The following is a 25,575-nucleotide window of genomic DNA, read 5'->3' as shown; positions in this document are numbered from 1 at the left end:
TACATGATTATAAATTAGAATATACATATTTAATGGAAAAAGTTCACTCTTATTAAAATTCAATTTATAACCAGAAAAATTACTAAATTGAGCAAGTAAAGAAGAAATAGCAGGAATAGATTTTTCAGGATCAGATATATATAATAATAAATCGTCCGCATATAATGATACCTTATACATCGCCTCTCCACGGGTAATGCCTAAAATATTGGGTGATTCACGAATAGCTATAGCCAAAGGTTCTAAAGCAATATCAAATAATAAAGGGCTCAAAGGACAACCTTGTCTTGTACCGCGAAATAATTGAAAGAAAGGGGATTTTTGATTATTGGTAAAAACCGAAGCTAAAGGTTTATGATATATTAACTTAATCCATGATATAAATTTTGATCCAAAATTGAAATGTTGCAATGTATTGAATAAATATGACCATTCGACTCTATCAAATGCTTTTTCGGCATCCAAAGAGATAATACATTCAGGGATTTTAGATGTAGAGGTATAAGCAATATTAATTAATTTTCTAATGTTAAAAGATGAATAGCGATTTTTAATAAATCCGGTCTGATCCTCAGAAATAATCCGAGGTAATATATTTTCTAATCTAATAGCTAAAATTTTACTAAAAATCTTAAAATCCGTATTCAGCAAAGATATAGGACGATAGGATGCACATTCAGTCGGGTCTTTGTCTTTTTTAAGAATTAAAGAAATAGAAGCTTCATAAAAAGATTGTGGTAATTTACCTATACTTAATGCATCTTTAAAAATTTTACAAAGCCAAGGAGAAAGTATAGAAGAAAAGGATTTAAAAAATTCTGCGGAAAAACCATCTGGACCTGAAGCTTTACCCGAGTTCATTGAAAAAATAGCCTTTTCTATTTCAGACTCGGTAATAGGTGTATCCAAAAATACGTTATCTTCAACAGTTACTTTTGGAATATTCAATTTCCCTAAAAATTCATTCATAATAGAAGAGTCCTTAGTACATTCTGATTGATATAAAGAATTATAAAAATCTTGAAAGGCTTTATTTATCTCTTTATGGTCAATCGTCAAAGTACCATCTTGTTTACGAATCCTAGTAATTTGTCGCTTATCTGAAGCAATTTTCAATTGATTAGCTAGTAGTTTACCTGACTTATCTCCATATGTATAAAATTGAGCCTTCGATTTAATTAACTGACTTTCAATCGAGGAGGTTAATAGTAAACTATGTTCCATTTGGAGTTCCACTCTTTCTTTATAAAGTTCTTTACTAGGAGTTGATGAGTAGATCTTATCAATTGCCTTAATTTTATCAACTAATGTTGATATTTTGGAATTAGTTCGTTTCCTAACTCCAGCAGAATATGAAATAATCTGTCCACGAATATATGCCTTAAAAGTATCCCATAAAATTCCACTAGAGATCTCTGCTGTAGAATTTATTGAGAAAAACAAATCAATTTGCTGTTTAATAAAGCTAATAAAGTCAGAATCCTGCAAAAGAACAGGATTAAGCCTCCAACTTTTCGTACTAATATATGAATCCGTCACCTTAATAGATAACTTCAAAGGTGCATGATCAGATATGGTAATTGAGTCATATTTACAATCCATGACATCTGTAAGTAAATGCTGATCAATGAAAAAGTAATCAATTCTTGAATAACTATGATAAACATGGGAAAAATATGAAAACTCTTTGTCATTAGGGTGTAAAAAACGCCAAATCTCACAAATAGCTGAATCAACCATAAAGGAATTAATAAGAGAAGCCGATTTGTTCGGCAAAATTTGAATGGGCTTGGACCTATCCATCACAGGGTTTAAACAACAATTAAAATCTCCGCCCATTATCAATCTATATTGATTCAAATTGGGAAAGGATGTAAATAAACATTTAAAAAATTCAGGACAATCAGTATTTGGAGCATAAACATTAACTAGAAGAACTTTTTGATTACAAAGTAAACCAGTAATAAGCAAAAATCTACCGTGCGGATCTGAAATTGTTTCATGATGTATAAAAGCAGTAGATGAGTCTATAAAAATAGACACACCTCTCACTTTAGCTTGCACATTTGAGTGGTATTGTTGGCCCTTCCAGAACCTAAACAAGCGCTGACTATCCATCTTCCTTACATGAGTCTCTTGTATAAAGATAACATTAGCATTCATTCTATGGAATACATTGAATACTTTTTTCCGTTTGATCGGATGATTTAAACCATTAGTATTCCAAGAAACGAAATTAATAGTCTTAACCATCATGACAGTATATATTATAGTTAATACATAAGTTCGAAAGAAAAGTGAACTCATGAACCCGGAAGAAGGAAGTAAGTTCAAAAGGAAACCGGAAGTCATAGCACTGCAGCCATTTTTGTAGTTTCATATGCGCCCAAAAAATAAAACTAAGCAAAAAGCAAGCAAAAAACAAAAAAAGAAAGAAAAATCCCCCTCCCACCACCCTTGAAACCCCAAGAAAAAAGCCAAAAAAGGCAAGCGAGCAAGCTAATACTAAAACTACCCCCATGTCTCAAGACGGCAACTCAAACGTAATAGAGTTAAGAAAATACACACAACCCACATTATAAAAAGGGTAATACTACAAAAGTTAAAATATAAAATTAGTGTTATAAATGTATATAAACAAAAAAGTTAAAAGAAAAGAATTAAAACAATAAATAAAAGTTTCAAACTTTCAAATACATCAAAACAGTTATGACGCTCCAAACACTGGAGTCAGTCGGGAAGAAGAAACGCCATTTTTTTTTCTCTCTCTCAGTTTTAATATTCAGATGTTAAAAGTATAAAGGAAAGCGTATATCGTTTTTTATTTAAAAAAAAAGAAAAACAAAAGAGAAACCCTAATCGGTCATTTTCAACGCAAATAGATTAATAATATGAAAAACTATAAAATCGGCATAAACCTAGCAGAGAAAAAAAGCTTTAATCGTATATAAAAAGTATATGCAAGCCATATAAAAAAAAAGGACCCATATATCAAACCATAATAGATCCAAATTTATAGGCTAAATTACACTGATCAGCCCAATAGAATGTCATTGATCCAGGAAACCTTGAGCATCCGCAGGCGATTTAAACAGCCGAACAGTTCCATCATCCAGGGCGACTCTCAGATGTGCTGGGAATAACAGCGCTTGCTTGTAGCCTTTCTGGTGGAAATTCGACATAACCGATCTGAAAGCCAGCCTAGCCCGTAATACTTCTGGGCTATAGTCTTCCAAGATACGAAACTTGAAATTTTGATGGATAATCATACCTTTTTTACGAGCCAGACGGATCAAGCGATCTTTGATATGAGGATAGTGAATCCTCAAAATTATGTGCCGCGGTTTCGAAGTTGAACTTGCATAAAATCTTGTTACCCGATGTGCTCGATCGATTATTGGGGAGGGATCCAGGACCTCTTTGCCCAGGACATCCACTAGAAATTTAGAGAAGAAAACGGTAAGATCACCGCTTTCAAATCCTTCCGGGATTCCAATTAACCGGAGATTTTGCCTTCGAGAGCGATTTTCCAAATCCGTAATTTTAACTTTATAACGATCCATCTGTTGAGAAGTCGAGGTTTGCTCTTCTTGTATCTTTTCAATCATACGATCTTTCTTACGAGCGGCTTCTTCAAGAGCCAAAATGCTTGCCTGTTGTTTTTGTGATTCCAGTGAAAGTTCCAAAAACTTTTCTTCGAGTGATTTCAAACGATCGTCATACTTCGAAAGCCTTAGGAATAATTTTTCCTGCATCTCTTCAAATTTAGTTTCCACAATCTTCGCAACTGCTTCTAAAGGTACCAAGTCTTTCGACTGTTTCGATTCTTTTGCTTTAGACATTTCAGCAAGTTGAGAATAATTCAAATAGTTTAGAAAGAAGAATTCAGTATATTTAACCCCTTTAGAATAAGTTTAAGGGGTGTTTATAGGCTAAAAAAACGTAAAAGTTTTGGAGCAAAGCCTAAGTGCGGTTTACTCCATGAGCGCCATCTTGAGAATCACCTATGTTCTTACCCATTCACTTGTACATGATCCCTTAAAACTTCTGTACGTTCTGCACCCTATTTACAATCCCAACTAATTTTGTATCAGAAATACGGAAAAGTTGGTCCCCTTGGCCTAATTGTAGCTACGGATTGTGTTTAATCAGGACCCAAGCACTGATCCCTGCAGTATATGACTAATATCAGCCTGCCAACCTAAGAGTGAGCCATTTGTTTGCACTGTTTGCTTTCTTAATGCTAACTATGTCTATATACATGTGAATATGTTATCTCAATCCTATGTGCTCCCTGCCTTGTTGGTCAACCTCCTGTATGCCATCTTATTAGAAGCCTCTGAAAGTATACATACACCTCTTCCACTGGTTCCTCCTCATCTATTCTACTTGCTAAATAGTCAATGGATTAGTCATAAACACAAAAAAAAAATTGGCAGATGCTGGAGGAATTCAGCAGGTCAGGCAGCATCTGTGAAAATGAACATTCGAAGCTCTGGGCTGAGACCCTTCATCAGGACTGGAAAAGGAAGGGGGAAGAACGACAATAAAAAGGTGGGGGGAGGGAAAAGAGGATAGCTAGAAGGTAATTGGTGAAGCCAGGCGGGTAGGAAAGGGAAGGGGCTAGAGAGGAAGGAATCTGATAGGAGAGAAGAGTGGACCATAGGAGAAAGGGAAGGAGGAGGGGCACCTGGGGGAACTGATAGGCCGGTGAGAAGAAGTGAGAGGCCAGAGTGAGGAACAGCAGAAGAGGGGAGGAGGGGGGAATATATTGTACCAGAAGAAAATAATCGATATTCATGCCATCAGATTGGAGGCTACCCAGTCAGAATATAAGGTGTTGATCCTCCACCCTGAGGGTGGCCTCATTGTGCCACTATGTAGGAACGGGAATGGGAATCAGAATTCAAGCGTTTAGCCACTGGGAAGTTTGCTTTTGGTGGATGGAGCGAAGGTACAAAATGAAGCAGTCCCCCAATTTATGATAGGTCTCACCAATGTAGAGGAGGCCACATCAGGAGCACCAAACACAATAGACGACCCCAGCAGATTCGCCTCACCTGGAGACACTGTTTTGGAGTCCGGGATGCAGGTGAGGGAGAAGTTGTATGAGCAGGTGTAGCACTTTGGCCGCTTGCAGGGGTAAGTGCTGGAAGTGACAAATAGACAAGGAGATCACAGAGGGAGTGATCCCTGTGGAAAGCAAAGAGAGGAGGAGAGGTAATGGTGCGTTTGGTAGTAGGATCTCTTTGGAGTTGGCGGAGGTTGTGGAGAATGATGTGTTAATCAAATGTGATTTCCCACTGATAACTTTGACTGTGCTCAATCCTATTATTCTCTTCAGGAGTGAAATGATAAATTTCTGCACTCTGACTCTTTGGCATTGTCTCACAACTTAGAGGGTTGTGGAGTCTCAATTACCAACTGTATTCAGGACAGGGATTGATAGATACTTAGGTATTAAGGAATTAAGGGGTAATGGGGTAGTGCAGGAAGGTAGATTTGAACTAATAGCCATGATCATATTAAACGGTGGAGCAGGCATGAGGAAGCCAGTTGGCTTGTCTCTACTTATGTTTCTTATGTTCACAGTGCCTTGGAAAAATATTCAACCCCTCATAACTATTTTCACATTTTACCGTCTCATTTTCTAAATTTAAAATATATTGAAGGAGGAATTTTGACCTAACTTACAAAACATTCTGTATCATGATAAATCAAAAATAAAAATTCCAACAATTTACTAAAAATTAAAAAGACAGAACTGTGAGGCTGAAAAAGTATTCTTCCCCACTGTAATTACTATTCTAATTTTCTTCAGGTGTAATACTGTATATTACCTTACCAACTCAGCCAATTTGTTGATGCAGAAAATTGAAGGATCACCTGCTTCCAATGAATTCATAAGAATAAACACCCCTCTCTCAATATGGTGGATTTTCAACAGACCAAACCAAAATGAAGACAAAAGAGCGTTCAAGGCAAGTCAGGGAAGTGATAATAGAGAGCACAATCTGGGGAACAGTCCAAGACCATCTCAAAGGCAGTGAATATAGCTTGGAGCTCAGTGCAGTCCATCGTCAAAAAGTGAAAAATAACATGAAACCACAGCCAGACTGCCTAGCTCAGGCTGACCCTCTAAACTTAAGTTACTAGAGAATGACATTTGTAAGAGTCACTCTGAGTGAGCTGCGGATGTCAGTGGCTGCAACTGGAGATGAAGTTCGTGGCCTCACAATCTCTTAAGGCATTGCACATAAAGGGTATTTATAGAATAATGGTAATAAGTCCTGGCTAATAAAAGGATATCCCCTGCAAAGACTTTGCAAAGCATCGCTACTTAGCAGATACTGTAAAGATGTGGAAGAATGTTCTGTGGTCGGATGAGACTAAAGTGGAGCTTTTTTGCCTCAACACCAAGTGGTACGTGTGGCCTAAATCTAATACTGCACATCAGCCAGGTGACACCAGCCCTACTGTAAAGTATAGTGGAGGTAGCATCATTCTTTGGGGATGCTTTTCAGCAGCAGGGACTGGAAATATGGTCAGAATTGATGGGAAAGTGAAAGCTGCTAAACACAGAGAAATCCTGGATAAAAACCTACTATCCTCTGTCAGAAAGCTCAAACTGGGAAGGAAGTTCATCTTCCAGCAGGACAATGACCCAAAGCACACTGACAAAGCAACCATGGAGTGGCTTCAAATGAAGAAAATTGATGTCCTTCAGTGTCCCAGTCAGAGTCCTGATCTTAACCCGACTGAACATCTCTGGCAAGATCTCAAGATTGCTATCCATTGCAACTAACCTGGCAGAGCTTGTGCAATTTTGCAAGGGGAAATGGACAAATCTTGCTCCATCACATTGTATAAAGCTAATACAGACTTATACAAAAAGACTACTGACTGTAATAGCTTCAAGAGTTGGTTGAACTAAGTACTGAGCAAAGACGGATAAATACTATTGAAGTGCTTTCATTTCAGTTTTTGAATTTTTAGTTTTTTATGCTTTACAATTTTCCCTGTTTTTGTTGGACACCACTGTGAAAAAAGGAGCATGTGATTGACAAGTTAAAAATTCTCAGTTAAATTGATCAAAATCCCTGGTTGTAGTATTTATTTATGTGAACAAAGGGTTGGGGGCTGAATACTTTGACAAGACACTCTATATTGTAATGTAATCCTTTACAGTACATTCTTATGCTAGGATCAAACTAATTGATCCCAGTCCAGGTTACCAGTATTTCTGTCATTTGCAGGTGGATGTTGACCAGCCAGATTTGGTGAATTTTCCAGAGTTTGAGTCAGCTGATTTCCAGGAATGCATCCTGCGCCCTGGAGATGTCCTTTTTATCCCAGTCAGCTACTGGCACTACGTAAGGTCTCTGAACGTCAGCTTCTCTGTCAGTTTTTGGTGGTCCTGATTGTTGCTCCTGGAATGTGGAACTTCGAGGAGTGGGGAAATGATGTGTGAATTCTAAAGCTGAATGTGAATGCATCAGCAATTGGCCTGACATAAAAAAAACTGAGCAAGAGATTGGGAGAGACGGACACTGAAGAAAACTGCAAAAGATGCGAGATCAGTGAGGGAAAGCAGGCTTTGTACAGAATTTTGATCATTACCAGTAATCAAACAATTTTCTCAGTGCAGCTGCTGGCAGCTTCTAGATTATACTACATTTCATCATCAGGAGCAACTCAGCACCACTAGGTGCAGGTTTCTAAGAGCCCACCTCCAGACAGCTGCTGGACCTGAGTGGGTAAGGCATCTTACAAAGACATGGACAAACCCAAAGGCTTTGAAGACAATGAGAATTTTAAACTGCATCAATGGATTTAATGCAAAATATCTTTCATTAGATCAATCAAAATTAAAGGCTAAGTATTCAGTTAAAGTATTCAATCATATTTGTATTTTGTTATTGTGTATCTATGGGGATAAAGCTGTGAATAACATTTCTCTAGATAACTTGACAGATCTGTTTAGAATGCAGTAAAAACCGTTTTCATGAAAGAGTGAAGGAAAATAATATTCCCACTGAGTGAGGAGAAATAGTTTTTTCTAAGGCTAAACCTTCCCACTCGGTGTGGGTTCAGAACGAATTGCTGCCCAATTTATCCCCCTCACTTGCACCAGCATCATATGCCAATGTGTCCTATGCTAGGTCTCTCATTGGAGGTGTTTGGGTTATTGTGACCAGTTGGGAATACCTCTGCCGAGATTGTTTGGCAGCTGAATCCTATGATTGCCCTGCTCACCTGGGTGTAGAAGGTTCCCTCCCTCAGTGATTGAGGAGTGAAGTTCCCTCCTCTGACAGCAGATTCAATGATGTATCAACTCACAGTGAGAGACTGGTGATGCTGTTTGTCTCAGTATAACAGAGAGAGCTGCTGTATAATGTTGATGTGTGAAATGGTTTGGAATATTTTCAAACTTCCAAGGCATTCACTCAGCAAACCTTTGCTTTACATTCAGACATGAGTTGATTTATGTTTGGGAGAGGAAAACCATGAAGATGGTAATGAGGTTGGTGCTGAATTGGTTTTATTGTATTGCTGTAAAAACTGCACAAGAATAGTGCTGGTGTTTAAGAATACTGTGTGAAAATGGAAATGGAGCTGTATAGGAGGAATAACTTCACGGTTGAATAATCTGCTAACACGTTCTTCATTTTTTAAATTGAATTTGCTAAATTGGTCACTGGCAGTGAGATACAGTGGAAAAACTTCTCTTACATACTGTTCGTGTAGGCCAATTCTTTACAACAGTGTATTGGAATAGTTTGAAGTAAAACAATCACTGCAGAATAAAGTGTTATAGTTACAGAGAAAGTACAGTGCAAGTAGATAAAAAGGTACAATGTTATATCGAGGTAGACTGAGGTCAGGAGTCCATCTTATTGTAGTAGGGGATTGTTCAATATAGTCTTCCAACAGCAGGATAGAAGCTGTCCTGGAGCCTGGTGGTGCATACTTTCATGCTGTTGTATCTTCTGCCCGATAGGAGGGGAGAGAAGAGAGAATGTCCAGGGTGGATAGGGTCTTTGATTATTTTCACTGCTTTACTGATGCAATGAGAGCTTTAGACCGAGTCCATGGTTACAGTGATCTGCTGAGCTGTGTCACAATTCTCTACGGTTTCTTGCAGTCACGGGCAGAGCAGTTGCATACCAGACCATGATGCATTGGGATGAAATCCCTTCTATGGTGCATCAATAAAAATTAGAGTCAATAGGGAATGGCAAATGCCCTCAGCTTCCTGAGGATGTAGAGACACTACTGACTTTTCCTTGACATGGCATCAATGTGGTTGAACCAGGACAGGCTATTGGTGATGTTCACATGTAGGAACTTCAAGCTGTCAATCCCCTCAATCTCAGCACCACTGGTGTAAGCAAGAGCATGTATCCTGTCCCCTTCCTAAGATCGGTAACCAGCTCTTCTGACCTTAAGTGAAAGGTTGTTGCCATGACACTATGTCACCAGGCTCTCTACCTCCTTCCTGCACTCCAACTTGCCATTATTTGAGATACGGCCCACTGCACTGGCATCATCTGTAAACTTGTAGCTGGAGTTAGAGAAGAATCTGGCCACGCAGTCATGAGTGTACAGGCAGTAAAGTAGGGGTTTCAGGATACAGTGTTGAGAATAATCATGGTGAAAGTGTTGCTGCCTATCCTTACAGATTATGGTCTGTTGGTCAGGAAGTCAAGGATCCAGTTTCAAAGGGAGGCGTTGATTCCCAGGTCTAGGAGTTTGCTGATAAATTTGCTTGGAATTATAGAATTGAAGGTGGAGCTGTAGTCAGTAAAACAATAGTCTGACGTAGGTGTCATTACTGTCCAGGTGCTCCAGAGGGCACCATGGTAGCATAGAGGTTAACGCCTCCATTCTGACGCCGTCTATAAGAAGTTTGTATGTCATTCCTGTGAGATCGTGGGTTTACTCCTACATTCTAAAGACATACTAGTTAATAGGTTCATTGGTCAAAGTATATTTATTATCAATGTATGTATACTTTATACAACTTTGAGATTTGTCTCCTTACAGGCAGCCATGAAACAAAGAACCCCAACAGAACCCATTAAAAATAAATTGTGCAAACAATAAAGCAAGCAAACAGCATTCAGATCTGAAGTTGACAAAGCCAAGCATCACTGCAGCCGATTCAGAAGGTCTCAGTCCAGCACAGAGTCGAGCAAACCCTGCGGAGCAGCGAGCCGAACTGGCCCTGTCTCTTGCCGTTGACCCCAGCACCCCGACCATTTCAATCTGTCCCAATGCTAAAATTGTCCAAACTTCAGGTCGTTCCTCACCCTTGGGCTCAGGCTCCATCAGCTCAATAAGGTCAGTACCCAATCTTTCCAATTCAGCTCAGTTTTTCAATTGTTCAAATCTCTGATCTTTCCTTGCCATTGCCTCACCTCAGTTCCGCCTCATTGAATTACCTCCAAGTCCGCTCCAACAACTCCAGTCTGGACATGATGCAATTGTTATGCCCCAGCGAGACTCCAGTCACACCACAGAAACACCAGATCGTATAGGCGATTCGATTCAACTCAACTCCGAAAGGGGAGCCAAAGACCGCCATTTGCAGCAACTGTTTATCAGAAACGGTGTAAATAACAAAGTATTTAGTTGTTTTTATTTGCTCCATTGGCCACCAGCAAGTTCTAAGTAGTGCCATCTTAAACCGGAAGATGTAAATTGTCCTGCGATTCAATTAGGGTTAAATAGGTAGGTTGTTGTGTCATGCAGCTCATTGGGCCAAAAGGGCCTATTCCACATTGTATCTCTAAAACAATAGATGAGGGTAAGGCCAGGGAGATGGCACCTGGCATTGACCTGTTCTAGCAGTAAGCAAATTGCAATGTTCAGGTTATCTGAGAGTTAATGCATGTCATAACAGTCTCTCAAAGCACTTCATGATGGTGGATGTCAGAGATACTGGACAGGAGTCATTACAGCACATGTTTTTCTTTGGTACCAAGATGATAATGGTCTTCTTAAAGTTGGTGGGAACTTAAGACTGAAGCAGGGAGAGGTTATAAATTTCTGCAAACACTCCCGCCAGCTGATCTGCACAGGATCTACAGACATGGCCAGGAACACCATCAGGGCCAAATGCTTTCTGTGGATTCACTCTTCAATAGACTGATCTTATATCTGCAGTAATGACTGTGGGTTCACATGCCCAAACCAGAAGGCCTGGATAAACAGCAGTCTGCTGAGGGCTAGATCTGAGTACCGGATCAACTAGAGCGGCTTCTTGTTGGACTGCTCACTGGAAATCCTGACACTAAGACTCAAACACAGAGGGTCACTGCTCTGGTTCAGACGGTTAGTCAGGACATAATATATGCTGTGACATGTGGTCAACATAAAACACCAAAGCACCTTCTACTTCCTTATGCAGTAAAAACACTGACGGGTAACACTGAGCTCATCCAAACACTGAACAGGCTTTGGGCATGGGGTGTCTTACTCCCAACTTGAAGAGAATGACACTGCTCTGTGTCTCCAAAAGCTGGCAACAGCCTCCAACCAGAGAGTTGTACTTCCAGCCTCCATCAAGCCTCATGTCTTCTCCAATCTTGCATGGGACAATATCGATAGACTTGAGGAAACTCTCACTGGAAAGGGTACATCACATTGAGTCAGTGGCATAGTGATACAGGCCAATATCTATGGACCACATCTGCCAAGAGCTGAGCTTCCACACAGTGAGAAACTGAAGCAGAGATCAGTCACCATTGAGGACCAAGAACTGGAAGTATATGTAGCAGGTGCACATGTGGGCCTACAGCCTCTCCCAACCAGGGAACACTGTCCAGGAAACCAAGGAAGCTGCTCTTCTTGCCTGCAAGAACTGGTGTGGACACTTGCAAGGCAAACAGATCCAGAGAATCAGACAGTCCCAAGCTGGACTGGTTTTAATATCAGCACCAGGGACCAAGAACCAATCTCACAAGATATTGTTGGGTATCTGCCAACCATCGATTGAAAGCAGACAGGTCTTTGTTTGGACGCATCATAGTGATGGCACAAGAGCCAAGTCTATGTATCGAGGATATCCTTTCTCATCCCCTTGGACCATTGCCCTGGGCCCTGTCCACACCAGAAGGATTGCTGAGAAAGACAAATAAAGCTATGCTAGCCACAACCTTGCAGAAAAATGTAGCAGTAGAAGAGCAACTCCCAGGAAACTCTGCTACAGTGGCTGATGGAATGAACTTGGTCCAAAGAGTGGTAGGTGATCAAGTTACTTTCAGAGATGTTGCCGCAACAATTCTGGGTATGGCTCTGAGGGAGGGCAGTCAGAGTAGCAGAATAGATGTTGTATTTGACACATACAAGGAGAACTCTCAAGAATAGTGGAAGATCTCTATGGGGTGAAGAGACTGTTCATGAGTTGCAACGTATCACAGGCACACAAAGTCAGTAACAAAAATAGTCCATGAATGGAGGAAGGCGGAGTACAAAGCAAAGCTACAGAAGATTCCGTATGCAACTGTGAATGACAAATGTTACAGAATCACATCTCAAGACAGTGAGGAGGTGTCAGCTCTTCAGTGTCAACAAGAAGAAGCAGGTGGCCGCCTACTTCTCCATGCTGCCCATGCCACAAGAGAGGGATACCAATCTGTAGTGATCTGCTCAGAAGACACAGATGTCTTTATCATGTCTTTAGCATTTTGTGTCAAGATTGAGGCCCCATTGTTCCAGAAGTGTGGCACTAGAACACTAGGCTCGTAAACATCAGCAAGGTTGCTGCCACTGTTGGCATAGAGGTTTGTAGGGCTCTCATTGGGTTGCACGCTTATACAGGATGTGACACTGTAATAGCTTTTGCAGGCAAAGGGAAGACAAGTGCCCTAAAACTTCTGACCAGCAACAGGGAAACTCAGGACACATTCTTAGAGTTGGGTCAGGAATGAGACCTCTCCCCAGAACTGAACAAATTGGAGGTATTTACATGTCTCCTGTATGCCCCAAAAGCATCGACCACCAAGGTCAATGAGCTCAGGTATCACCTTTCCTGTGCCAAAAAAGGTGAAATTGAAAGTCATCAACTCCCACCATGCAAGGACTGCTTAACAAAGCATGCACAGCGAGCCAGCTACCAGGCTGGTATATGGAGAAGATGTTTGGAGAAGGACCCACAAGTGCCAAGCCCTGTTAACAGAGGATGGAGGATGGACAATAGACAATAGGTGCAGAAGTAGACCATTCGGCCCTTCGAGCCTGCACCGCCATTCTGAGATCATGGCTGATCATCTACTATCAATACCCGGTTCCTGCCTTGTCCCCATATCCCTTGATTCCCCTATCCATGATACCTATCTAGCTCCTTCTTGAAAGCATCCAGAGAATTGGCCTCCACTGCCTTCCGAGGCAGTGCATTCCAGACCCCCACAACTCTCTGGGAGAAGAAGTTTTTCCTTAACTCTGTCCTAAATGACCTACCCCTTATTCTCAAACCATGCCCTCTGGTACTGGACTCTCCCAGCATCTGGAACATATTTCCTGCCTCTATCTTGTCCAATCCCTTAATAATCTTATATGTTGCAATCAGATCCCCTCTCAATCTCAATGGAGAGAGAAGAGGAAGCTGAACAGTTGGTGGTGCACTGGATGGAAGGCCAGCCAGCACCCGATGCCGTCCTGGATCTACTGGCCTCTAACTGTCCAAAAAAAAAGTTCTCTCCCAAGATGTATGTGTGTTGCAAATCATGTGCAGACTGTGAGAACCAGGCATCCACCTCAGAGAGTGGAAAGTTCAGATGAAGATGTGGAAGACTTGGAAAGTTATTATGATTATTAATAGGTTACGAAAGTATGGAAAACAGCCTTTGATTAAATATATTCATTTTACAACCAAATAGGGCCTAGGTCAGGGGTGGGCAAACTTTTTGACTTGTGGGCCACAAAGGGTTCTAAAATTTGACAGGGGGGCCAGACCAGGAGCAGATGGACGGAGTGTTTTGGTAATACACCTCATAAGAGAAAATAAAATATCATGGGATATGTAGAAAACATGTGCTTTAATTTCAATTGAAAATGAACAAGTGCATTACAACAAAATATCTGTCTTTGAAGTCCCATGGTATTTAGCTATTTATTGAAATGACTTTTAAAACACTGAAAATTAAATGAATAAAATACAGCTTTTTTTAATAGTAACAGTTATTATTTTAAAGCACTGAAAATTCTGTTATCCTTCAAGATATTATCATCATCACTCTCCTGACTGTCTTTATTTCAAAAACGGTAGGAGATGCAGGTCTACTTGTCCTGCTCCTTCTTATTCAATTGTCCCCTGTGCCAAAACTCAACAACGACCAGCACAAGGACAGAACAGTGACAGCGCGCCAGTATGCGGAGCGCGTTATTTGATCTGGAGCGCATTTTTTATTTTGAGAACGTACGTGCACCTGTGCACTACTCATGTCCATCACTTAACAGAAATGACATGTAACATGTAAGGCTTATTGAAAAAAATATTTTCAAATGCATTTTTTACATAACACAACGAAGAAACTTATTTTTAATTTCAGTGGGAACAGTGTTGTTGGTCTCCCTTTTTAGCCAGTGCATCAAAGTCTGGATTTAGTTTTGTTGTGGTGATTCTCAGGATGGATCTGAGGTGTTGGTCAGTTAACTTGGATCAGTGGCTGGCTTTGTTGATGTACGCTGAACGCCTGTTCACACAAATAGGTTGAGCCGAACAACGTCAGCATCTTCTGTGCCGTCCTCCGGAGGTTTGGAAACACCTCTTTACCAAGTGAAGCATAAAAGTCATTCAGTTTAAGAGAGTTGAACTTCTCTTTTAAGACGGGGTCAGACTGAAGGTCAATCAGTTCCAGCTGTAGCTCCTCTGGTGCTGTTTCAGGATCTTGTGACAGGGGACAGGCCACCAACTGAAGTGACTTGTCAATTTTTTCAAAATCAGAAAAGCGACGGCAGAATTCTCTGTGCAGCGCATCCAGTGACTCGCTGTATTTTTTCACATTTGCGCCGGCCTCTTCCAGCGTGGCTAGTGTGGGAAAATGAGTGAATAACTTATTCAAAATTTGCCTGGAGAAAAAAGCCAGCTTGGATTTAAAGGCTTTCACGTTTGTGTACATGTCATGCACAAACTGATCCTTCCCCTGTAGCTTCATGTTCAGTTCATTCATGTGTGAAAATATATCCACAGCAAACGCAAAGTCACAAAGCCAGCTCTTGTTGCTCAGCTCAGGAAATTCACCGGCCTTCCTCAGTAACTCCAAAAATGCACCGATCTCCTCTTTGAGCTCCCATACTCATTGAAACACTTTGCCCAAACTTAACCAGCGGACACGGGAATGATAAAGTAGGTCCTGGTGATCCGCATCAGTTTCCTCCAGGAACGTGATGAACTGACGGTGCTGAAGTCCCCTTGCACGTATAAAGTTGACAAGTTTTACGACAGGATTCACAACATGATTCAGCTGTAATACCGATTTACATAGAGATTCCTGGTGGATGATGCAGTGAACATCCTGGTCAGGATTTTCATCTTTCACTTTATTCTGTATTCTCCTCAGCAGGCCGACATTTTTCCCTGTCAAATTAGGAGATCCATCTGTGGTGACGTTGATAAGTTTACTCCAAGGGAGCTTCATATTTTCGATGACAGCAGACACCCGTTCATACAAGTCCTCTCCCCGTGTTTTTCCTTTCAGAGACTCCATTGTCAAAAACTCCTCCGTTATTTCAAAAGTATTGTTAATTCCTCGGATAAAAATGAGGAGCTGAGCAGTGTCTTTTACATCGTTGCTTTCATCCAGTGCTAATGAATATAACGTGAACGACTCTGCCTTTTTATTTAAGTCGCTGGTTATATCTTCATCTATCAGTTCCACACGGCGAGTCACTGTCCTGCGTGATAAACTGATTTTTTCAAATTTGTCTTTGCTCTCCGGACACAATACACCTGCTGTCTCCACCATACATTCTTTTAAAAACTCGCCTTCAGACAGAGGCTTGCTGGCCTTTGCTAATTTGAATGACAGCATAAAACTCGCCTTGGTACTTGACTCATGAATGGCAGTTTGATGGTGAAAAAAATTTTGTTGAGCCTGTAAATTAGCTGCCAACCTCTGAGCATTAGCTTCCCGTTCTTTCGTTGACTGGTTGCTAGCATAGTTGGCATGTTTTGTGGCAAAGTGACGGCTGATATTATATTCTTTAAAAACCGCCACAGTCTCTTGGCATATCAGGCATACAGCAGTTGATCGGTGTTCGGTAAAAAGATATTTAGTTGTCCACTCCTTATTAAACACCCGACATTCTCTATCCACTTTTCTTTTCTTAGCTCCACTCATCTTTACAGAAGGGGTGAGAGGTCAAAGAGTAAAGCGCAAATGTGGAATAATACGCTGCACCTCAACAAAGGTCAATGTATATAGAATGCGTCATCTATTGGGAAAACGCCAGAATTGCGGGGAAAAAACGTTAACAAAGTTTATTAATATAATTTCATCAAGTTCTGCGGGCCAGATTAAAAAGCTTAACGGGCCGCATATGGCCCCCGGGCCGTAGTTTGCCCATGCCTGGCCTAGGTTATGGCTGTGTGGAACCCCACATTTGAATTACAGGTATTGTACTGTAATTCTGTATGCTATGACAAAAGCTTAAGATTGTTTTGATTTGATACAACAGTATGGAAAATATCATGACATTGATAAAACTCCAGAAATCTCTCCAAATGAGGTTTTTAGCTTTTGGGGGGTGGGATAACATTTTCTGCTGTACTGATGTTTATATGGAATATATACAAAAAGTGATTACTTATTTGGATTCCTGAAAAATTCTCTACAAATCCATGTGATTATATGTGTCCTAACATTTTTATTGACTTCCAAAATAAACAACATACAAATATTTTTCTAAAACTGGAATGATTCACTCTACTGGAATTGAGCACTGTACTACGAGTGCCACTAATGACATAGTTTTCAGTATAAAATTTTATAACATTTAATGAAAAGTGCTCGAACTCAGCTATCATTGTGACAAATTTCAATGTTGAGGGATCACTGATGACAAAATACCACTAGGTTGAATATATATGTTGTACTTTATATTGGCCACTTTTCAGAAATGCTGATATTAGGGTAGTGTTATAAAATGCATGATTGCACACAAAGCTACCACTGGTGCAATGCTATCACATATTTTCTAACTCTAAAGATGTATACCTTGCCAAAAATAGCTTCGTATGGTACCGACCAACCCTACTGGCTCACGGACCATTTACCTTTTCCACCTATCACCTCCCAGCTTCTTATTTATCCCCACTCCCCCACCCACCTGGCTTCACCTATTACCTTCTAGCTTGTATTCCTTCCCCTCTCCCACCTTGTTATTCTGGCATATTCCCCCTTCCTTTCCAGTCCTGATCAAGGGTCATGGCCTAAATAACATTTATTCACTTCCATAGATGCTGCCTGACCTGCTGTTCCCCCAGCATTTTACGTGTGCTACTTGGGATGAAGTGTTTTGCAAGGTTAGTCATGGCTGGAATTAATGCATGAGCAAAGATGTGGACTCACTGCAATTTGCTTACCATCATAACAGGTCTAGTGGATGCAGTCTCACTGACTCTCCACTCAGCTTTGGAGCATCTGGACAACAGCAAAACATACATCAAGCTGCTGTTTATCAATTTCAGCTCAACATTCTATCAGTACTAACAAACAAGCTATGAAACCTGAGCTGTAATTGGATCCTCAACTTTCTTATTGGAAAACCATAGTCAGTGCAGAGAGTTTATAAGATCTCCTGCTTACTGACACAGGTACACCTCAACAATACTGCTTAGCTCACAGCATACTCTCTCTGCAAACATAACCATGTGGCTAGGCACAGCACAAATACCATCTATAAATTTGCTGATGACACCACTGTTGTCAAAATCTCAAATGGTGATGGAGGCAAACAGGAGTGAGATAGATCAGCTGGGGGAGTGGTGCTGCAGCAACAATCTTGTACTTATCATCAGCAGGGAATTCATTGTGGATTTAAAGAAGGGGAACACAGACCAGTCTTCAGAGTGGTTAGCAGTGGAAATGGTGATCAGCTTAAAGTTCCTGGCTATCAGCATTGCAGAGGGTCTATCATGGGCCCAAAGCATTGATGCAATCACAAAGAAAACGTACCAGTGACTCTTCATTTGAAACTTGAGATTTTTTGTATGTCACCAAAAACTAGCAAATTTCTACAGCTGTACTGTACATTGGAGAGCATTATGACTGGTTGCATCACCACGTGGTACGGAGGCTCCAATGCACAAGGGACCTGCAGGATTGTAGACACAGACAGTTCCATCATGGGCACTAATGTCCCCAGTATGAAGAATATCTTAAAGAGGCGGTGCCTCAAGAAAAGCATCACCCATTATCAGGGACCCTCACCCTCCTGGAACATGCCTTTTCATATTACTACCAGGCTACTACCCACATTCCATATTTTAGGAACAGCTGCTTTCTCCCAGCCATATTTCTGACTGGGCCATAAACCCACAAAATTTACCTTCTTATTCCTCTTTTACACATTATAATTTTGTAGCTTATCGTAATTTTTATGTCTTTCAACTGTACTACTGCAAAAAAACGAATTTCACGTATTATCAAGCTTTATTCCCTTTTGAGGCTGCTGGAGTGGATATTGGCATTCCAGTCCCCTTCTGTTCAAAGTGTGCTCATTGGGAATGGGTGTTGTTAGCAATGCTGCCTTACTTACTCTTGTAGACCGTTAAGGCATATAAGCCGTTCCATAATTAACAGTTGGTCTGGGTCTTGATAGCCCTACAGTGGTCATGTTTTGTAACAATCATTGTTATCTTAACACTGCAGTTCTAGACTTGATTAGGGCATGAATTTCCTAGCTTATCTCTGATTTCTGGTTTGGAAACACTAAGATTGTCCTCTTTAGGACATAGTCTTGAACACATTTGCTGATAAAGTCCATCTCAGTGATGACGTACACATCTAGGTTGGCTGTTGAGTCTTTGACCACAGACTAGTCTCAAAGCAGTCGCATAGAAGCTCATCTAATTCCTCAGACCAGCACTGAATGACTTTTTGTATTGGATCCTCACAGTTCAGCCTGTTCTTATGCAGGGAGAAAGAGCACAGCCATGTGATCTGATTTGCTAAAGTGTCGCTGGTGTGTGTGTGTGGGGGGTGGCGGCTCAGCATACTCCCATGTGGCAGTTGTTTCTTGGACACTATTGCTGTGGGTAAAAAATCATCAAAATTCACACCTTTTCCTCAAACCCCTCTAAGTTCTATTTTCCTTTTTGTGGATACACAAAGTAACCTGCATGAATGGATGCAAAATAGCCTTGGTGACAGGAGGCAGAGGATTGTAGTGCAAAGGTATTTCTCTGATTGCAAGTCTGTGACTATTGAATCTGCAGGATCGATGCCGGGAACTTTGCTTTTGAGGTATAAATAAATTGAATATGAATATAAGTATGCGTAGATGATATAAAAATACATCTGGATACAATGGATAACATGTTAATGTTAAACTTAAGTGGGAATTGGAGGTAAATACCATAATAGAAGAGGAAGAGTGGAAAAGATCTTGGGAGTCATGGCAAAAATGCTTGAATAGCCCCAATTGGAGGGAATTTGCTTGGAAAATAAGGATGAGGTACTTTAAAACCCCGTTAGTAATATCATTAAATACAGAAAAAAACAGCAGACTTTGCTGGAGAGGCTGTGGCCTAGTGGGAGATTTTGCACATATATTCTGGGACTGTCCCAAATTAAGGGAATTTTGGTACAAGGTCAGAGGAAATAAGAATGATTTTAGATATAAGTATACCTTTTGAACCTAGTCATTTAATTTTAGGCAACCTCCCGCAAACTGAATTAGAGAAGAATAAACTATACATGTTAAGAGTCTTGATACTGATTGCTCATAAAATGATAACTGTCAACTGGCTTAAATCTCACCCACCCACTTTGGAATAATGGATACAGAGACTGAAAGAAGTGAACTGAAAATGGACTCTTTCTTGGAAAGATGGAACTCTGTTATAGTGTACCTGGCACAGTGAAAGGCCCATACAGGGACCTGGTGAAATGTAGCACTTGAGTTGACTTACTGAGGACTGTGATTCTCTTTAAAATAGATGTAAATCTACATTGAGGGGTGATGTAAAGTATGTAGATCATGTGTATGTTTGTGCTCTGTTTCTTTTTTCTCTTGCTCCTGCCCTCTTCTACCCCGGTATTATTAATATAGGTATTTACCATTGTGTAGTGAACTGATAGCCGATGCTTGTTTGTAGATATGTTTGTGTTCAATAAAATTCAAAAAAAATAGGGTGTGGTATAGATACAGTAGTGAGGAAGGTTGTCTAAGGTTATAGCAGATTACTGGAGGAACATTGGCAAATGGAATTTAATCCTGATAAGTGCAAGGTGATGTATTTATGCAACTGTGATAGGACATGGTAATCTACTAAGATATATTAATAAACCGAAACTGAGAATTCCAAATTCATAGCTCCCTGAAAGTGCAACACAGGTAGATAGGGTGATGAGAAAGGTATATAAAATGTTTGCTTCATAGATTGGGGCAGAGGATACAAGTTATGATGTTGTGTTGCAACTTCATTAAACACTGATTAAGCCACACTTTAAGCCTGGAGAAACTGGATAGGTTGGTCTTGTCTTCATGGCCTCCTAGGAGTGACCTGACTAAAGTATATGAGGCATAGATGAGTGTAGATTGTATTTTAAGCAAGGCATGGAAGGATATGGTTCTAATGTAGGCAACCAGGGTTAGTCTATAGGATAAAAATGTAAGCATTTATGTGATGGTTGAAGAGTCTGTTTCTGTGGTACAACTCTAAGATGCTACTAATGGGCCTCAGTGTTTGGACAATAATTTTCTACTGCTTTTGTGGGTTATACTGCCTCAGGGAGTTCTTCACATTTTCTAACTTGTCTGTTGTAATTGGGTAATACAAAAGCAGAAACTTGTGGTTTATAGTAAGGGTACCATATGACTAAGCGTTAGAACAGTTACTGGTACAAGTAATCAACAGTCACAAGTTGATCACTGCTATTATGTCCTGTGCCCTACACACTGATCTGGGAGGAGGAATAAAATCAATTACAATCTGAGCAAATAGACAATAAAGTGTGCAAACATTCTATAGAGCTTTAAACCAGAGGTGGAAGCTCGAGCAGATAGGAGCTTCATACCAAGGATAAAGAGACTGTTTAGCATGGATCACAAGCTGATCCTAACAAGGGCAGCTTTGTGTTCAAAGTTCCTGGATAAAGGAGTTTGTGAGTGACGACACAATTGGCACAGATTAGAGTGAGGAGCAGAGGTTATTTGGCTAATTTCACAGTGAAAGCATTTCAATAGGTACATTTAATATCAGAGGAATGTATAAAATATACATCCTGAAATTCCTTTTCTTTGCAAATATCCACAAAAACAGAGGAGTGCCCCAAAGAATGAATGACAGTTAAACGTTAGAACCCCAAAGCACCTCCCAGCTCCCCCTCTCCATCAGCAAAAATGCATCGACATCCCCCACTGCAGCAAAACATCAATAAAGACACAGACTTGCAATACCCCAAAGACTACTCGTTCACCTGATAATTTGCATACCACAGGCTCTCTCTCTCCCTAATAAGGGAAATAGGTGTCCCCGTTTCACAGCAAGAGGGGAGACATAACAAACAAGAGTTAAAATTCACTGTACAAGGTACAGTAAAATTTAACATAGATCAGTGAGCAAAGTGCTCTTCAAAAATGCTGCAGGAACATGGCAGGTAAAGCAACATGACCGGAGGGAAATGAACAGTCAATGTTTCAGGCCAGTACCCTTCATCAGGACTGCAAAGGGGCAGAAAGCCAGAATAAGGTGTGGGGAGGGAATAGATAAGGCCAGGTGAGGGGAAAGGTAGGTGATGCAAGGAGCTGGGATGGGATAGGTGGAAGAGGTAAAGGACTAAAGGAGGAGGAATCTAATAGGAGAGAATAGTGGACCATGGAAGGAAGGCAATGGGGTGGGGCATAACCAGAGGGAGGTGATTGACAAGTGATAAGAAGAAGTGAAAGGTTAACCAGAATGGGTAGTGATAAAAGGAGAGAGGGAAAAATTTTCCAAGTAGGAGAAATCAATGTTCATGCCATCAGGTTGGAGGCTACCCAGACATAATGAGATGTTGCTTCTCCAACATGCATTTGGTCTCATCATTGGTAGTACAGGAGGTCATGAACAGACATGACAGAATGGGAATGGAAAATTGCATTGAAAATCGATAGCCACTGGGAGATCCTGCTTTTTGTAGCAAGCAGAGCTAAGGTGCTCGACAAAGCGCTCTTTCGATCTGCGTCAGGTCTCACTGATGTACCAAATCACTCAATTGTAGTAAAAGAAGGGATAGTAACAGACTTTGGAATGACATTGATTAGTGAAATGGGCAGAGACCAGAGAAATAAGATGTGATTCACTCTGGCAGAAATGAGGAGCAGGTAGAATGCTTGGCTTTGAAAATAGTGCTAAGGAGTATAGGAAGTAGTAAGTCACAGTAAACTGTTAGAAGTATTGTTCAGACCTTAGCTGGAGTACTACGTACAAGTCTGGGCGCCACATTTTTAGGAAGGATGTCAAGGCTTTACCAAGCTACAGATTTGAATTTCCATAACCATAGGAAAGTTTTCAAGGAATGTGGGCCAAATACAGGCAAATGGGACTAGCTCAAGCTCAAGAAGGTACTTTGATCAGCATGGACATTGAACGTTATCATGCTATACAGGTCTATGACTAATACTGTTAACAATCTTGTTTCTCCGGCTCACATAAGAACTTTTATTTTAAAAATTTATTTTTAAAAGTTACTGATTAACAAAAAGCAGACTTGAATTTTTATATTGTTGGGAAATACTATTTACTGAGCAGTCACTAGGTAAGTATTAGTTAAGGTGATAACATGACATTAGGTTTGTACTTGAATTTTACACCAAACCCCTCAAGGTAGGAGAAAGATCGAGATTAAAGGAATATTAACAAGGAGAGGAAAGTTAAACTTTCTTTTAATTAACTGCTTAATATTCTTCATGTTTTGAGTCTTTTGATGATGCGAACAAGGTTTCAAATTATTTCCCAACACTTGTCCTCTTCAAGATAAGTTCAAATGCAGAATGCTAGGATGTCCAACTCCTGGCTGAGGACTCAGGTCATTAGAGCATAGAGCAATGTCAAGATTGGAGTCACTATGCCTGGACTATAATATTCGCCATACAGTTAACATAAACGGTCTGAGTATCAACATGTAAGCTCCTTGAGACCAACTCAGTGGAAGCAAACACTATAAAGCATGAGAATCCCTCGGCTCAGAACAAATTCTTCCCTCTCCTCCCTCCATTCTGTATCTGCCACACTTGATTGATGCTTCATTCCTGATATTAATGTCGCATTTTGGGTGCAGAGGAGGGAGGGGGTGTCGATGACTCAGTCCTGTGGACATCTGCATGAGAGAAAAGTTAAGGTCAATTCAACAATAGTGTAACCTGTTAATCTTCAAAATAAAAGATCCAACACAATTAAAACAAACCAAGGCAGCAAGGGCAGGAGACAGTAATGTTTCACTACCAACTAGACTACTGCAGAGTTCCAGTTCTTCTCAGGTGAACTACAAACTCTGGGATACCATTACTGTGAAAATTCAGTGAAATATCTTTGGCTGTAGTCTTGAAATGTAATTTCTGAAACAGATTGCTGTAAATAAAGTAAAATTGTTTTTCAGTGCTGCCCTGAATTCAGAGAATTTACCATGGTCTCCTGGTAACAGCTTGAGTACAAAACCAAAACAAAGGACTTGGTGTATGCATAAAATCCACTGCTTGAATAAGCTGCAGGACCTAAAGGTTTTACTCTGTTGAGTTCCAAGGATGATATGATATTGTGTTATCTAATAGCTATTTTCTACAAACATCCTCCCACCTTTTATAGACCTTAAATATAATTCAATGGCCTGACCTTGAGGTGAGAGGCAGAATCGAACCATCTGCACTCCAGCTGTTCATGGTGGATTAGATGTGGGCTGTGACCAGGCAAATTAATGATTATGTACTTTATATAATAATCATGTTGATTAAACAGTTGTTACCTGGGATCTCGTGAGGCCAGTACTGCCTGCAGTTTGGACAGCAAGGGTCATCCCGACCTTGGAAATACTTTGCAGCACAAGGGAGATGGATCTTAGCTCCACACATTTCGCACGTTTGACCCTGGAAGAAAATGTATGAGATGGGTGATTTTTTTAAAAAGTCGCTCATCTAAACATGCACCAATACTGGCCAAGGTGAGTAACGAGTTCAAGTACGATTATGCAGTTCCTACAAACCAATATTTATTGGTACTGGCAGGCTAGGTCATAGAATGAATACTATTTCAACCATCCTCTTCCCCATACACCACCTGATCCCAGAAGGACAGACAGAACTCTGTGGCAGTAGCTGTTAAATTCTAACCCCAAGCTTCCAAGAAGGAAGAATCCACAGCTGCAGAACCCACTCTATAGAAGAGGTAGCAGTACCTGGATAGAGATGTTGTGGCAGATGTTGCATTCTTTCACTAGGTCCTGGTACATTTTGCGAATGTACTGTTCTAGCTCCATAATGCAACGAGTGCTGAGAATGTACTCGCCATCATTCTAAAGAGAACAAAACACGCAACATTAGTCACTACAGGGAGACAAATCAAAATCTTTTCTCACACAGTCAAGCTTGCCACCTACCTCACTAAGCCACTTGTCCTGCACAAATCTCTGCAGCACCTGCTCCACTTCTTTCTTCTTCATTTTCTTGGGCTGTAGTTGATCAGCCAAGTTCAGAATATCTGTAGAAGAGACAATGCCACTCTCTGACTCCAGAACAAGATCCATCTGAAAAAAAGTACTAGAAATGTGAGGCTTTTAGAGGGACTCTTAAAGCATCTGTAAAAGGCAGATTAAGCTGGCACACTGAAAACTAAATTTATTCTTGATTAGCAAAGCAGCCAAAGAAATGTCACCCAGTGGATTCTGGGAGGACACTCTGCTAGCTGAAGAGAAATGCTGGAGGCCACAGAATAAAGAGCACAGTGAAGGTCACATGACTTAATCCTGACAGTATCAATGGGTGAAAGCAGAATTCTGTGAGCTGACTCCGAGAACAGAACAAGCTGATAAGAATGGTCTAGGAATTGATATCTTGTAAAAAGGACAGTGAAGAATTTATAAAGCATAAACTTGAATTTCTGAATTAAAGAACTAATTATGGTAATTGTTGGACAACATCAATAGAGAACTAAGGAGTTAAACAAATCATTAAACACACCAAGACCTGAACCTCAATACCCCCTTGCACAATTGGATCCTGGATTTCCTCACTTGCAGACCTCTGTCAGTTCAGACCAGCAAAAAACATCTCCTCCACAATCTCTGTCACACAGGGATGTGTACTTAGCAACCCCCCCCCCCCTCTACTCACTCTACACCGATGACTGTGTGGCTACGTACAGCTCCAACA

At 40.6% G+C, this 25,575-nt stretch overlaps 2 protein-coding genes across 8 annotated transcripts in view; one reads left to right on the top strand and one right to left on the bottom strand.

Annotated features, from left to right (window-relative positions):
• Positions 1 to 7,902, top strand: part of kdm8 (lysine (K)-specific demethylase 8) — a 73,082-nt gene extending 65,180 nt beyond the window's left edge. For 2 of the 3 annotated variants that reach the window (XM_073060885.1, XM_073060886.1), the window contains exon 8: positions 7,257 to 7,902. In XM_073060885.1, the coding sequence (XP_072916986.1) occupies positions 7,257 to 7,421 (165 nt within the window). In that variant the 3' untranslated portion in view covers positions 7,422 to 7,902. Of the gene's footprint in view, positions 1 to 5,821; positions 5,982 to 7,256 lie in introns of all 3 variants that reach the window. The other variant, XR_012100785.1, reaches the window with a different exon arrangement.
• Positions 7,903 to 23,080: 15,178 nt separating this feature from the next.
• Positions 23,081 to 25,575, bottom strand: part of nsmce1 (NSE1 homolog, SMC5-SMC6 complex component) — a 72,146-nt gene continuing 69,651 nt past the window's right edge. For all 5 annotated transcript variants that reach the window (XM_073060890.1, XM_073060889.1, XM_073060891.1 and 2 more), the window contains 4 exons: positions 24,804 to 24,950; positions 24,603 to 24,719; positions 24,174 to 24,294; positions 23,081 to 23,531 (listed from right to left, as the gene is read on the bottom strand). In XM_073060890.1, the coding sequence (XP_072916991.1) occupies positions 23,470 to 23,531; positions 24,174 to 24,294; positions 24,603 to 24,719; positions 24,804 to 24,950 (447 nt within the window). In that variant the 3' untranslated portion in view covers positions 23,081 to 23,469. The remainder of the gene's footprint in view (positions 23,532 to 24,173; positions 24,295 to 24,602; positions 24,720 to 24,803; positions 24,951 to 25,575) is intronic.

This window comes from Hemitrygon akajei, chromosome 11, assembly GCF_048418815.1.
Source record: "Hemitrygon akajei chromosome 11, sHemAka1.3, whole genome shotgun sequence".
NCBI classification, from domain to species: domain Eukaryota; kingdom Metazoa; phylum Chordata; class Chondrichthyes; order Myliobatiformes; family Dasyatidae; genus Hemitrygon; species Hemitrygon akajei.
This window is presented reverse-complemented; position numbering and strand designations above follow the sequence as displayed.